General features: G+C 38.6%; 1 protein-coding gene across 1 annotated transcript in view; it reads right to left on the minus strand.

Annotated features, from left to right (window-relative positions):
* Window positions 1–16,718, minus strand: part of TMX4 (thioredoxin related transmembrane protein 4) — a 65,621-nt gene that overhangs the window by 37,816 nt on the left and 11,087 nt on the right. The window contains exon 2 of the mRNA XM_065920847.1: window positions 13,344–13,459. Within this exon, the coding sequence (XP_065776919.1) occupies window positions 13,344–13,459 (116 nt within the window). The remainder of the gene's footprint in view (window positions 1–13,343; window positions 13,460–16,718) is intronic.

The following is a 16,718-nucleotide window of genomic DNA, read 5'->3' on the forward strand; positions in this document are numbered from 1 at the left end:
GGTCAAACTTGCCAGTTACTCCAGGTATTGCTTGACTTCCTACTTTTGCATTCCAGTCCCCTATGATGAAAAGGGCATGTCTTTTGGTGTTAGTTCTAAAAGGTCTTGTAAGTCATCATAGAACTGATCAACCTCAACTTCTTCAGCATCAGTGGTTGGGGCATAGACCTGGATTATGGTGATACTGAATGGTTTGCCTTGGAAACAAATAGAGATCATTCTGTCAGTTTTGAGATTGCACCCAAGCACTGCATTTAGGACTCTTTGTTGACTATGAGGACAACTCCATTTCTTCTAAAGGATTCTTGCCCATAGTATAGATATAATGGTCATCTGAATTAAATTTAACCATTCTAGTCTGTTTTAGTTCACTGATTCCTAAAATGTCAATGTTCACTCTTGCCATCTCCTGTTTGACCACTTCAAATTACCTTGATCCATGGGCCTAACATTCCAGGTTCCTATGCAATATTGCTCTTTACATCATTGGACTTTATTTCCATCACCAGTCACATCCACAGCTGGGTGTTCTTTTCACTTTGATTCCATCTCTTCATTCCTTCTGGAGTTATTTCTCCACCCTTCTCCAGTAGCATATTGGTCTTGCTGACCAGGGGAGTTCATCTTTCAGTGTCATGTCTTCTTGCCTTTTCATACTGTTCCTGGGGTTCTCAAGGCAAGAATACTGAAGTGGTTTGCCATTCCCTTCTCCAGTGGACCATGTTTTGTCAGAACTCTCCACCATGACCCATCCATACTGGGTGGCCCTACATGGCATGACTCATAGTTTCACTGAGTTGACAAGGCTGTGGTCCATGTGATCAGTCTGGTTAGTTTTCTGTGACTGTGGTTTTCATTCTGTCTGCCTTCTGGTGGATAAGGATAAGAGGCTCATGGAAGTTTCCCGATGAGAGGGACTGACTGTGGGGGAAACTGGGTCATGTTCTAATGGGCAGTGCCATGCTCAGTAAAACTTTAATCCAATTTTCTTTTGATGGGCTGTGTTCCCTCCTGGTTGTTTGGCTTGGGGCAAACTATGGTAAGGGCAATGAAGATAATGGCAACCTCCTTCAAAGGATTTGTGCAGAAACTGTTGTATTCAGTGCCCCTGACCTGCAGCAGGCCACTGTCGACCCCCACCTCCACTAGAGACTCCTGGGCACTCACAGGCAAGTCTGGCTCAGTCTCTAGTGGGGACACTGCTCCTTTCTCCTGGCTCCTGGAACACAAAAGGTTTTCTTTGTGCCCTCCAAGAGTCTGTTTCCCCAGTCCTGTCGAAGTTCTGAATCAAATCCCACTGGCCGCCAAAGTCAAATCCCTGGGGGTTCTCAGTCCCGTTGCCAGACCCCCAGGTTGGGAAATCTGCTGTGGGTCCTAGAACTTTCTTAACAGTCTGGGAATTTCTTTGGTGTAATTGTTCTACAGTCCATGGGCCATCTGCTTGGCGGCTCTATGACTGGGCTAATAGTGACCGCCTCCAAGGCAGCTCATGCCACAGGCTGCATGACCCAAGTCTGCTGCAGTCGGAGACCCTGTCCCTGTGGCAGGCTGCAGATGACCCATGCATCTGCAGGAGACGCTCACACACTCAAAAGCAGGTCCGGCTCAGCCTCTGCGGGGTCTCTGGATCCTGGTGTGCACAAGGTTTTGTTTGAGCTATGTTTTGTCTCTGTACATTAAACAGATTTTTTTTTTTCCAATTTGTCTCAGTAAACCTTTACTGAATACAACTTACACATCAATTGTTATGCCAGATACATGTAAAGACAAAGACAAAGAAAACCCTTAGTCACTCAGCGAATACTTACCAAGCACCTCCTTTGTTCTGGGAACTATGATGACTATTCAAGACACAGACAAGCAAAACCACGTCCAGGCTTTGCTCCCACGGAGCGTACAGTCCAATGGCAGGAGGAAAAATAATCAAATAATCACAACTATGACTATAAACAGAGATCAGTGGGATCAAGAAAAGAAGGCATGCAACAGAAACCTGAATGACACTAGAAGTAATGAGCAGAATGCTCTTTAAATGTTTAGAAGTAAACAAAACTCATGTGTGCACAAACAGTGAGTAAGTCTGGTTCTGGCAAAAGTGAAGCAATGCTGAAGGAGGCCCCTCACCAGCCCTCATCACTTATGCTTTTCCCACTGAAGAACTAGCTGGACAAAATCAAGTATCTATTCAAATAAAGTGGCTCAAATTTTACATCTCTCTGATCTCACTTGCAATATGAAACACTGCAGCTTTACTTTTAATAAAATGGGAAATTTGCTTATACCCATTCTATTAGTTAAAGCTATATTCAGTGAACCACTTCCCTCATAGCTCAGTCAGTAAAGAATCTGCCTGCAATGCAGGAGACCTGGGTTCAATTCCTGGGTCAGGAAGATACCCTGGAGAAGGGAATGGCAGTCCACTCCAGTATTCTGGCCTGGAAAATCCCATGGACATAGGAGCATGGCAGGCTACAGTCCATGGGGTCACAAGAGTCAGACATGACTGAGCAACTAAACCATATTCAGTAACTAATTTATTAATTAATAATGAGTCTTCCCAAATTTTTTTCTGATATCAAACTATGTAGATTCTAAAACATCCCTATGGCATTTAAAAGAAAATATTCTGAAGTTAATAAAAATCAATTTACAAAAAGAAACATTTACTACAAACACTTCTCATGACATATCTGGAAAAAAATAAAGGCTGTACTGGCAGTTACAAAACCTCAGGTGACCTGAGAAGTCCACTGAGGACTGTAACAAGCATGTTCACCTCAAATACTGTTTGGAAATCCACCCCAGGACGGAAACCAGGATATCTCTTAATAATTTCCAACTCTAAATTACTAGGGGAAAGAGCATTGGTAATTCTAAATTATTACATGCTTTAAGCTTCAAATAATTATTGCAGTTTCATATCTCATTTTTCTCCTAGCTAGAGATTCTTACGTCCATCCAAATTTTCCTAAGGAATTACTGTGAATTATGCTTTGTTCATATATGGCCTTTTAAAACAGAATGAACAAATAGCATCCCATCACTACCTCATTTCTATTTAGATTTTTATAGAATAAATAGAATGTCTAAAAAATGTTAGGTATTACTGAAAGAGATATTTTTAACTTGTTTTTTAAAATCCTTCATGTGCTCTTCGGAAAAGGCAACTGCACCCCACTCCAGTACTCTTGCCTGGAAAATCCCATGGACAGAAGAGCCTGGTAGGCTGCAGTTCCTGGGATTGCGAAGAGTCGGACACAACTGAGCAACTTCACTTTCACTTTTCACTTTCATGCATTGGAGAAGGAAACAGCAACCCGCTTCAGTGTTCTTGCCTGGAGAATTCCAGGGACAGCGGAGCCTGGTGGGCTGCCGTCTATGAGGTCTCAGAGTCGGATACGACTGAAGCGACTTAGCAGCAGCAGCAGCGTGTGCTCTTGGTCATCATTGGCCATGGCAATAAATAAAAAATATATAAACCTTAAAAGTAGTTCATAAAACACATTAAATTATACAAAATCTTAAAAGAAGTTCATAAAACATATTAAATTATATAACATGAATTTCCAAATTCACAAGCAGCCTGTGACTTACCTTGGGCTAAACTCCACTTCTGCCTCTTATTAATTTTTAATATGAGACAGTTAATTTAAACACACTAGGTCTTAGTTGTCTTATTATAAATGGGCATCACAATTTTTATCTTGCAGTATTGTAATATTAAGTGGTCTTATATTTATATAGTACACAGAAAAGAGTGTCTCATATACGTTGCTGCTGCTAAGTCGCTTCCTGACCCAGGGATCAAACCCAGGTCTCCTTTGGCTCCTGCACTACAGGAAGATTCTTTACTACTGAGTCACCAGGGAAATCCATATAATAATACTAAATGAATGCTATTATTTTCTTTATTTAAATCTTTAATTCAAAGTTAGAATAAAATAAGAGGATATGCAAACACTAATTTAGTTGAGTGCTTTGGACATTGTGTATTATTTTGAATAACATAACTTAAAACTTTATAAATAAATGCACTCATGAAAATCAAAAAGTACAGAGAAAATAAGAAAAAAGAAACACAGTGATAGATGGTCTCTGAGATTTCTGCATCTTTCTCATTCAGATTAGATGGTACAACAACACACTTGTTCCCAAAATGGCTAGATTAAAGATTATAAAAAATTTACAGTTTTGACATGAGTGTCTTCCATTTATTAATACTGTATTATGAAACATTAAGGGAGACTTTCATCACCTGAAAAGTTAAACCATAACCACTCTGGAATAGAGAAGCTCCCTGTCAGGTTGTGGCTTTAGGATTTAAAACCAATGAATAAGGAAGCTGTGGTACATATATACCATGGAATATTACTCAGCCATTAAAAAGAATTCATTTGAATCAGTTCTAATGAGATGGATGAAACTGGAGCCCATTATACAGAGTGAAGTAGGCCAGAAAGATAAAGACCAATACAGTATACTAACGCATATATATGGAATTTAAAAAGATGGTAACGATAACCCTATATGCGAAACAGAAAAAGAGACACAGATGTACAGAACAGAATTTTGGACTCTGTGGGAGAAGGCAAGGGTGGGATGTTTCGAGAGAACAGCATCGAAACATGTATATTATCTAGGGTGAAACAGATCACCAGCCCAGGCTGGATGCATGAGACAAGTGCTCAGGGCTGGTGCACTGGGAAGACCCAGAGGGATCTGGTGGAGAGGGAGGCGGGAGCGGGGATCGGGATGGGGAACACATGTAAATCCATGGCTGATTCATGTCAATGTATGGCAAAAACCACTACAATATTGTAAAGTAATTAGCCTCCAACTAATAAAAATAAATGAAAAAAAAGTAAAAAAAAAAAAAAAACAAGTATGGATTTTAAAGAATTATAACAGGGAAGCAGCTCATTTCAAGCGTGCATAATGGTTCACTGAAACAAACTTCAGAAAAGTATGGAAGAAACAAATGCACCTCTTAAATACTTAAAGAGATAAAGTCTGACCACAACGTGTCCCAAAACTTAGACATACGTTTTATACTTTAAAGATAACTTCTGAATATTAAGCAATTAATTCTTATTAGCAACCTTATCTTAAACACATAGAGCAAAGGAAAAAGAGGAATTAAAGATTAGGGAAGTAAAAAACACAGCAGGGAACTTCATATGTAAAGACACAACAGAAATTACCTAATTTCAATATGAAGAAAACTGGGATAGCTATTCAGTGTTAGTTCAATCACTCAGTCATGTCTGACTCTTTGCTTCCCCATGAACTGCAGCATGCCAGGCCTCCCTGTCCATCACCAACTCCTGGAGTTTACTCAAACTCATGCCCATTAAGTCGGTGATGCCATCCAACCATCTCATTCTCTGTCATCCCCTTCTCCTCCCACCTTCAATCTTTCTCAGCATCAGGGTCTTTTCTAATGAGTCAGTTCTTCACATCAGGTGGCCAAAGTAATGAAGTTTCAGCTTCAGCATCAGTCTTTCCAATGAATATTCAGGACTAATTTCCTTTAGGATGGACTGGCTGGATCTCTTTGCAGTCCAAGTGGCTCTCAAAAGTCTTCTCCAACACCACAGTTCAAAAGCATCAATTCTCTGGCACTCAACTTTCTTTATAGTTCAACTCTCAAATCCATACATGACCACTGGAAAACCACAGCTTTGACTAGATGGACCTTTGTTGGCAAAGTAATGTCTCTACTTTTTAATATGCTATCTAGGTTGGTCATAACTTTTCTTCCAAGGAGCAGGTGTCTTTTAACTTCATGGCTGTAGTCACCATCTGCAGTGATTTTGGAGCCCAAGAAATAAAGTCTGTCAATATTTCCATTGCCATCTATGTGCCATGAAGTGAAAGGATCAGAGGCTGTGACCTTAGTTTTCTGAAAGTTGACTTTTAAGCCTTTCTCACTCTGCTCTTTTACTTTTGTCAAGAGGCTCTTTAATTCTTATTCACTTTCTGCCATAAGGGTGGTGCCATCTGCATATCTGAGGTTATTGACATTTCTGCCAGCAATCTTGATTCCAGCTTGTGCTTCATCCACTCCAGCATTTCTCATGATGTACTCTGCATATAAGTTAAATAAGCAGAGTAACAATAGACAACCTTAACGTACTCCTTTCCCGATTTGGAACCAGTCTGTTGTTCCATGTCCAGTTCTAACTGTTGCTTCTTGATCTGCATACAGATTTCTCAGAAGGCAGGTTAGGTGGCCTGGTATGCCCATCTCTTTCAGAATTTTCCACAGTTTGTTATGATCTACACAGTCAAAGGCTTTGGCATAGTCAATAAAGCAGAAACAGGTGTTTTTCTGGAACTCTCGTTTTTTCAATGACCCAACTGATGTTGGCATTTTCATCTCTGGTTCCTCTGCCTTTTCTAAATCGAGCTTGAACATCTGGAATTTCACAGTTCATGTACTGTTGAAGCCTGGCTTGGAGAATTTTGAGAATTACTTTGCTAGCCTGTGAGATGAGTGCAATTGTGTGGTAATTTCAGCATTCTTTGGCATTGCCTTTCTTTGGGATTGGAATGAAAACTGACCTTTTCCAGTCCAGTGGCCACTGCTGAGTTTTCCAAGTTTGCAGGCATATTGAGTACATCACTTTCACAGCATCATCTTTTGGGACTTGAAATAGCTCAACTGGAATTCCATCACACCCACCAGCTTTATTTGTAGTGATGCTTCCTAAGGTCCACTTGACTTCTCATTCCAGGATGTCTGGCTCTAGGTGAGTGATCACACTATCATGATTATCTGCATCATGAAGATCTTTTTGTATAGTTCTTCTGTATATTCTTTCCACCTCTTCTTAATACCTTCTGCTTCTGTTAGGTTCATACAATTTCTGTCCTTTATTGTGTCCATCTTTGCATGAAATGTTCCCCTGGTATCTTTAATTTTCTTGAAGAGATCTGCAGTCTTTCCCTTTCTATTGTTTTCCTCTATTTCTTTGCATTGATCACTGAGGAAGGCTTTCTTATCTCTCCTTGCTATTCTTTGGAACTCTGCATTCTAATAGGTATATCTTTCCTTGTCTCATTTGCCTTTTGCTTTTCTTCTTTTCACAGCTATTTGTAAGGCCTCCTCAAATAACCATTTTGCCTTTTGCATTTCTTTTCCTTGGGGATGGGCTTGATCACTGTCTCCTGTACAATGTCACAATGTTTTGTCCATAGTTCTTCAGGCACTCTATCAGATCTAATCCCTTCAATCTATTTGTCACTTCCAGCGTATAATCATAAGGGATTTGATTTAAGTCATACCTGAACGGTCTAGTGGTTTTCCCTACTTTCTTCAATTTATGTCTGAATTTGGCAATAAAGAGTTCATGATTTGAGCCACAGTCAGCTTCTGGTCTTGTTTTTGCTGACTGTATAGAGCTTCTCTATCTTTGGCTGCAAAGAATATAATCAATCTGATTTCGGTATTGACCATCTGTTGATGTCCATGTGTAGAGTCATCTCTTGTGTTGCTGGAAAAGGGTGTTTGCTATGGTATGTGCATTCTCTTGGCAAAACTCTATTAGCCTTTGCCCTGCTTCATTCTATATTCCAAGGCCAAATTTTCCTGTTAATCCTGGTATTTCTTGACTTCCTACTTTTGTATTCCAGTCCTGTATAATGAAAAGGACATCTTTTCTGGGTGCTAGTTCTAGAAGGTCTTGTAGGTCTTCAGAGAACCATTCAACTTCAGCTTCTTCAGCATTACTAGTCAGGGAACAGACTTGGATACTGTGATACTGAATGGTTTGTTTTGGAAATGAACAGAGATCATTCTTTCGTTTCTGAGATTGTATCCAAGTACTTCATTTTGCACTCTTTTGTTGATTATGAGGGCTCCTCTATTTCTTCTAAATTATTCTTGCCCACAGTAGAAGATATAATGGTCATCTGAGTTAAATTCACCCATTCCGGTCCATTTTAGTTCGCTGATTCCTAAAATGTTGATTTTCACTCTTGCCATCTCTTGTTTGACCACTTCCAATTTGCCTTGATTCATGGGCCTAATATTCCAGGTTCCTATGCAATATTGCTCTTTACAGCATTGGATGTTACTTCCATCACCAGTCATATCCACAACTGGGTATTGTTTTTGCTTTGGCTCCATCTCTTCATTCTTTCTGGAGTTATTTCTCCACCGATCTCCAGTAGCATATTGGGCACCTACCAACCTGGGGAGTTTATCTTTCAGTGTCCTATTTTTTTGCATTTTCATACTGTTCATGGGATTCTGAAGTCAAGAATACTGAAGTAGTTTGCCATTCCCTTCCCCGGTGGATCACGTTTTGCCAGAACTCTCCACCACGACCATCCTTCTTGAGTGTCCCTAAAAGGCATAGCTCATAGTTTCATTGAGTTAGAGAAGGCTGTTGTCCATGTGATCAGATTGGGACAGATATTAGCTTTTGTTAATTAACCTCGCTGAGCCTGTTTCTGAGTAATATAAAAAGAGTTTGTTCTTCCAAGGATTGTAATGATGCTAAAACTTATGTAAGTTGCTCAACACAATTACAGGCTAAAGTAAATGTTTACTAAATGTTAGTTATTATCAGCAAAGACAGAAGTAGAAGGAAAAAATTTTAAAAAGTAAAACTAATCTTACCTTCAAAACTGAAATGAAGTTGTCAATATAATGAAATATAAATAACTAAGTTTTATTATTATTAAACTAAAATGTCAACACTAACTGAAGTGCAGTAAACTAAACTAGTTTCTATAATAAATTAGTGACTTTGAGGACAATGCTTACTTTTGGCCATGGTTTTACCTCTAATCTAGTGCAACAGACATGGATGTTTTCTGAGCAGCTGCTGTTTTCTGTCTTGGACAACTAAGCTCAGCCACGTAGAACAGAAGGTTCAAGTAGACAGTCATTAAATTTAACTTTCTGAAGTCAACTCAACTGAAACATCACCTGGTCTACACAGTATTAAACAGGCAGCATATATAATCTAAGGCCTGTGCTCTCTTTGACTTCTACATCTCAGATGTAAAAATGCAATGTGTTTATAATCCCCAGTCTTTATAATCCTGAAATCTTACTTTCTACTTAAACTACCTAAAAAAATATCTTATTAGAAACACCAACAGTTGAGTTACAGGCATAACTAAAGAGTATGCATGAACACTTCAAAAATTCTTGCTTTCCCTTCTTTTTAAAAAAGAATGAAATTATCCCTTACTAGCATTCCTGCACATGGCAAACCTGATGAAAGCTACAGTAATGCAGATTTGCATCCAAACCTTCAACTATACACAGAAATATCCAGTGAACATCTCAACTGTGGGAAAAATAATATCATTGTGATGGTTTCCCACTGCTTATTCAGGAGGTAAGATTTTGTAAAAATAAAGCAAATACTTGCTTCCAAGAATACAGACAAGATGTCCCGGAGGTTTGCCCATGAGTCAATACCAGATAAGACACTCTCTCTTCATTTGGCTTCCAGGACTGCCTACTTCTCCATCTCCTTCCTACCTCACTAGCTTCTCCTTCTCAGCTTCTAAATGTTGGAGTGCCCCAATTCTGAATTCTAAAAACACTTTGCACATATTCCCTGGTGTTGGTGTTTAGTCACTCAGTCGTGTCCGACTCTTTGCGATCCCTATGTCCATGGGATTTCCCAGGCAAGAATACTGGAGTGGGTTGCCATTTCCCTCTCCAGGGGATCTTCCCGACCCAGGGATCAAACTCGAGTTTCCTTCTTTATTACTGAGCCAGTAGGGAAGCACACATTCCCTAGGTAATCTCAGTTTGTCCCTTTGCTCAAAATACCATCTACCTGATAATTCTTAAATGCCTTTCTCTAGCTCATCTCTATTTGGATTTCTACTAAACATCTCAAAGCTAAACCCTGTTCCAAACCTGATCCTCTTTTAGTCTCTTCCATCTTCACTCTTTTCACAAGTGCTGCAATCCATCTATCAGGAAATCCTTCTGGGTATTCCAGCCAAGTGCGTATCTTCAATCCACCCACGTAACACTGCTGCTTTCATCCAAGCCCTCATCCCTCCACTCTAGGCTACTGAACTGACCTCTGAACTTTTCTTCTGGCTTATACTTCCGACCTCCTACAGACAAATTTTTGCATAGCAGCCAAATGAATAATTTTAAAACATGAATCAAATCATGTAACTCCCCCGCTAAAAACCTTCCAGTTAGCTTCCTTTCTATCATACTTGGTATAAAACCTAAACACTTTACCATGGCCAACAAGAGCCTACATGATCTGGTCTCTAGCTACCTCTCTAGTCCCGTTTGTCTCAAGGACCCCACTGGCAGTATTTTTTCTCAAATAAGTCAAATGCCCCTACCTGCACATACTGTTTGCTCCACCTGGAAAGATCCTCTCCTAAACCTCATTGAAATTCATTTCCTTAATCTGTCAAGACCTACAATTAAAAAGTCCTTCCCTGGACATCCTATTAGAACAGCGGCTCCTGCCATTTTTTACATGTTTACCTTGCTTTCTTTTTCATTACAGCCCTTACCACCACCAGACATTATTTCCATTTTACTTTTGTGACTGTTTATCCCCTTCACTAGAATGTAAATTCAATGCGGAACCACATTTTTCCCTTCTTATTCATTTGCATCTTTATTTACCTGCATCATTGATCCTATCACTGGTATACAGAACAGGGCCTGGTGCATGATACCAACTCAAAAATTTGTTGAAGAAACACATTATTTCTAAACTCTATTAAAATATTATTTGAAAGCATTACATTTGTAATTTAAAGTACAATTATAAGCATAAAATAATATAATCTAAAGTGAAATATTCTCTAGGCCACAGTCATGTGTGTGAATTTTGTATTCTAGCTTTTTTTTTTTAATCAGTTACAGGTTTTCAGTAGCTACCATTTAAAAAAATTCTAGAGTTTCTACTTTAAAAAAACTAAGACATAAAACAACCACATTTTGATTTTTTTGGTCTTTATTTCTTTCCTATTTTCATGAAACACTAAACCAGTGACTTTTTTCCTTCTTTGAACATGTATCATATTTATATTAATACTATGAGTCAATGATGAATTTGCTTTTAAAATATTTTTGTCATAGTCAATTTCTCTTATTTCATTATACATTTAATCCATTCACAAGTGAAAAATAGCTGTAAGTCTACATTTTAGAAGGAAAGACTATATTTATTAATAGTTAGGTTTTAGATCTATGACTTCATCACAAAGCTGTTTAATTTGTTTAATTCAAACTATGCTGTGAATTTCCAGCAGGTAACCCAAAAGGCTGAAATGAGAATAGGCCAGAAGCTTCATTTCTTAAAAAACTCATCATAGAACATGTCTGGTTAACAAGGCTGACACCTGACTTCACTGGACTCAAACTTTTAAAAACACACAAACAAGTTTACAGCAGATGTGTAACTGTAACGATTTGATCTCCAAATACAAAAACTCATTAAAATAGCAGAAAGTCAAAAGTGAAAGTCAAGTCTGACTCTTTGCGACCCCATGGACTATACAGTCCATGGAATTCTCCAGGCCAGAATACTGGAGTGGGTAGCCTTTCCCTTCTCCAGGGTACCTTCCCAACTGAGGGATTGAACCCAGGTCTCCCTCATTGCAGGCTGATTCTTTACCAACTGAGTCACAAGGGAAGCCCAAGAAAACTGGAGCAGATGGCCTTTCCCTTCTCCAGCAGATCTTCCTGACTTAGGAATGGAACTGGGGGATTCTTTACCAACTGGGCTATCAGGGAAGCCCATATAATAGCCCAAATCATCAACTAATAGTGATAACTGTTAGTCCCTCAGTTGTGGCCGGCTGTTTGCAAACCCGTAGGCTGCCAAGCTAATTTATCCATGGAATTCTCCAGGCAAGAATACTGGCGTGAGTAGCCATTCCGTTCTCCAGGGGATCTTCCTGGTCCAGGGATCAAACCCGGGTCTCCTGCCTTGCAGGCAGGTTATTTACTGTCTGAGCTACCAGAGGAGCCCAATAATGGTAACTGCCCATCTCTAAATAGCAGACCGGCATTACTGGTTTTGGTTTAAATGCTTAAAGAGGCGGACGCTTAAGGACTCACAGCTTGTAGCAGAACCCTCTCTCCATGGGTTTGTCAACACATAGATATTAACTGACACCATTCATTTTGTTGTCCGTGTAACTGGTAATTCATTATTTTGTGATTGTTGGACTCACAGCTATTACAGAGAAGGAATAGCTACATTTCCACCTCTGCTATCTTTTTCTTTCCTATGAAAGCATGCAACAGGTAGAAATTAAATGTAGATAGGAAAAAATTACTTATACAGTTTGAAAATTGTCAAATTTGAGATATAAATAATAAAAACCCAACTTTTCTCAATTTACATATATTACAGTTATTTTTAAACTAGAAATACAAATTTATTGTATTTTTTCAGAATTCAAGTCTCTATCTCCCTCTTTTGAAAACCTGTATCATTATAATTTTTTCATTAGTATTCATTTTCATTATTCATTCATTATTTCATTATTACTTAATTTTCATCATTAACAACTAATAAATGTAGATGGTGAAAGAATTAGAAATTCACCATTCTGGAACTCGTAATAAAATATCTTGTTCAGGTAAGATCATCACAGATCTTAAAACCCCAAAGTATTGCCCCATAGATTACCTGCCAGCTATAAAGTGTGGCCTTTTCTTTACAGTTGAGATGTGTAGTATCATCACCTTAACCAAGTGCTCAAACTCAGCACCACTAATAGTGACAGTACATGTCTTCTGATGGGATGCAATATAAAGTCACAGCATCACTCCTCCATAAGTGTTTAACTCAAATCATCCCTTCAGACAAACGTTCAAGTTTACAGAAAATGCAGAAAATATAAGAGCAAGTTAAATGTCACTATAAAGAAATATCTCAGAAAAGCCCTAGCTTGTTCTCTCCAGAATAACAACAGCATGGAAAAAACGGAGTAGTCTAGATTGATAGAGACTAAAAACACTTAACAATGAAATGTAACTGGTGAACCTTGATTGGATCCTGGTTTAAAAAACTATAAAACGACATGGAAAATAATTAAAGACACATTAATATGCTGAAGTAATGAAGGGTGAAGTCTCATGATGTTTGCAACTTATATTCAAATGACTTAGCAAAAATATCATAAAAATATATGATTTACACATCTGTATGTGTAAATATGAATACACAAACAGATCCATATATGCTAAAATATTGTTTGTTGATTTTAGGTAGTCAGTTTGTGGTAATCAATATTCTAGTCTTTCAACTTTTCTGCATGTGTGAAAAAATTCAAATTAAAAGCAACAAACTTTTGTATTTAATGTTCAACATTTACAGTACCTGGTTCTTGAACGACATCTACCTTCCCCACACTGATCTGAAGTATTTCACCATTCTTTGCAAATGTCTCCCATTCTGAATCAGTCTGCTGACAGGAGGGACACCAAGGGGCATAACTATAAAAGAATAACAGCTACTCAATACACATAAAAACATCAATAAAACAAAATAGAGAAATAGAGTATTTAAACTGACAAAATAAATTCTTAACTAAAAGGAGGCACAAAGGCAAATTTTTCCAAAATTACTTGATACAGAAGCATATTTCCCCCCCCAGAATTTAATGTTATGAATATCAACTTCCTAGGGAAAAATTCACCAAGTTTAAGATTTTTCACAATTACTATACACTTAAAATACTTTATTTCAATGTTATTGTGATAATCAAACCAAATTTTATCACTTTACAGATACTTTCTGATATTTGAGGGTGAACACTGTTTTGCAAGTGCTACTAAAGAAGCATAATTTTCACAAGGGCCTTGGACTGCAAGGAGATCCAACCAGTACATCCTAAAGGAGATCAGTCCTGGGTGTTCATTGGAAGGATTGATGCTGAAGCTGAAACTCCAATACTTTGGCCACCTCATGAGAAGAGCTGACTCACTGGAAAAGATCCTGATGCTGGGAGGGATTGGGGGCAGGAGGAGAAGGGGACGACAGAGGATGAGATGGCTGGATGGCATCACTGACTCAACAGACATGAGTTTGGGTAGACTCCAGGAGTTTGTGATGGACAGGGAGGCCTGGTGTGCTGCGATTCATGGGGTCGCAAAGAGTCGGACACGACTGAGCGACTGAACTGAACTGAACTGAACCCGTAAACTAGCCAAACCAGTTTCAAATTCATCAAAGCTACAAATGTGATGAGCAAAGACCATAAGACTTGTTGCTAATGGGTCCCCATTCTGAATGTGAGTCACTTCCAAAGCTCTGTGGCAGTTCTGAAAAGCATTTTGAGAAAGAAAGTAGAAGCTATAGCTGAACCAACTCTGACACTAAAGAGATAGAAAAACATGTGTCTTTAATTAGAACTCTGCTATTTACATTTATTTTTTTCATTCAATAAACATGAACTGAGCACCACCTTAGAAGCTGAGGCTACAACTCTGGACAAGACTAATGCATCTCCTCTCCTTATGGATTTTACAGTCCAAAGAGGTAATCAGAATCCAAGAGGCAAATTTGAGTACAGAAAAGATGCTGTAGAGACCCTCAGAAGCTGGGTGATCTCAGAAGAGCCCAAAGAAAAAGAACATCTGTGCTAAAGTAGGAGTTAACAGCCAGAGTGGGATCAGGAATACCCTCATCTAAGCAGAGAAAACAATATATGTGAAGGTGCAGAGCAATGAGCATTTAAGAGTTGTGTAAGGGGTCAGCACTCTATCTGAAGCTCTCTGGTTAGCCCTAAGGAGGTAAGAGAATTATGATCAGATTTACATCTTGTAAAACTCACCCAGCAGTTCTATGGATAATGGATCAGGGAAGAATAAGATGGAAGCAAAGAAAAGTGGTAGAAGGCCAGCCCTGTCTAGTTCCATCTTTAAAAAAAGACTAGTATATAGTCAAGTCCAAGATAATTCTAAAAAGTCATTAATCATGCTATTACAGCTCACTGTCCAAGCCCTCATGTCCAGGCGACAGGGACCAGAGAACATAGTCCAAGAACAATCTGCTGACATGACATCTTTGAATGTCGATTTTTCCATAAGCACTTTTATCTCTATATTTCCAAGGCAAAATACATCCTGGTATACAGGAAGTACTCAATAAATGTTTACAGAATAAGTAAATGAGCCAATTTTAAAGAAAGTTATATTCTTCATCTGAGAAAATTTTGTATTTTCTACATATTTTCTAAATATCCAAATGGCAGACTAGACTGGGGTAAACAATTGGTAAACTCTAGGGTGAAGAGGAACATTTTATTATTAAGTCAATTTCAAGAGGCGTTTCAATATATTGGATAAGAATTCTGCTGGAGGAATCAGAAAGACCAACTACAAATTAACCATGTGACTTTGAGCAAGTTAATAATCCTTCCGCGCCTCAGCTTTCTCAAATGTTAAATGAGATAGTAAGAGCAGCTACCTTAGAAGGTTATTGAGAGATTAGATGACGCATGTAAAGCAGACACATATTAAGAATATCATTGGAGGAAATGATATCTATAATAAACGGTTTGGTTTCAGAGACATTTTTATGGTGCATTAGCTAGCTCATCTGAACCTTACAATAGAAGGAGAAAGACAAAAACAATAGAATGGGAAAGACTACAGATCTCTTCAAGAAAATCAGAGACACCAACAGAACATTTCATGCAAAAATGAGCACAATAAAAGACAGAAATTGTATGGACCTAACAGAAACAGAAGATATTAAGAAGAGGTGGCAAGAATACACAGAACTGTACAAAAAAGATCTTCATGACCCAGATAACCATGATAATGTGATCATTCACCTAGAGCCAGACATTCTAGAATACGAAGTCAACTGGGACTTAGGAAGCATCACGATGAACAAAGTTAGTGCAGGTGATGGAATTCCAGTTAAGCTATTTCAAATCCTAAAAGATAATGCTGTGAAAGTGCTGCACTCAATATGCCGGCCAACTTGGAAAACTCAGCAGTGGCCACTGGACTGGAAAAGGTCAGTTTTCATTCCAATCCCAAAAAAAGGCAATGCCAAAGAATGCTCAAACTACTGCACAATTGCACTCATCTCACACAAAGTAATGCTCAAAATTCTCCAAGTCAGGCTTCGATAGTACATGAATTGTGAACTTCCAGATGTTCAAGCTGAATTTAGAAAAGGCAGAGGAAGCAGAGATCAAATTGACAACATCCGCTGGATCATAGAAAAAGCAAGAGTTCCAGAAAAACATCTACATCTGCTTTATTGATTACACCAAAGCCTTTGACTTTGTAGATCACAACAAACTATGGAAAATTCTTCAAAAGATGGGAATACCACACCACCTTACCTGCCTCCTGAGAAATCTGTATGGAGGTCAAGAGCAATCGTTAGAACTAGACATGGAACAACAGAGCGGTTCCAAATTGGAAAGGAGTACGTTAAGCCTGTATGTTGTCACCCTGCTTGTTTAACTGATATGCACATCATGAGAACTGCCAGGCTGGATGAAGCACGAGTTGGAATCAAGATGGCCAGGAGAAATATCAATAACCTCAGATACACAGATAATATACCACTCTTATGGCAGAAAGCAAAGAACTAAAGGGCCTCTTGATAAAAGTGAAAGAAATGAGGGAAAAAGCTGGCTTAAAACTCAATGTTCAATAAACTAAGATAATGTCATCTGGTCTCATTACTTCATGGCAAGTGGATGGGGAAACAATGGAAACAGAGACAGAC

This window comes from Muntiacus reevesi, chromosome 2, assembly GCF_963930625.1.
Source record: "Muntiacus reevesi chromosome 2, mMunRee1.1, whole genome shotgun sequence".
NCBI classification, from domain to species: domain Eukaryota; kingdom Metazoa; phylum Chordata; class Mammalia; order Artiodactyla; family Cervidae; genus Muntiacus; species Muntiacus reevesi.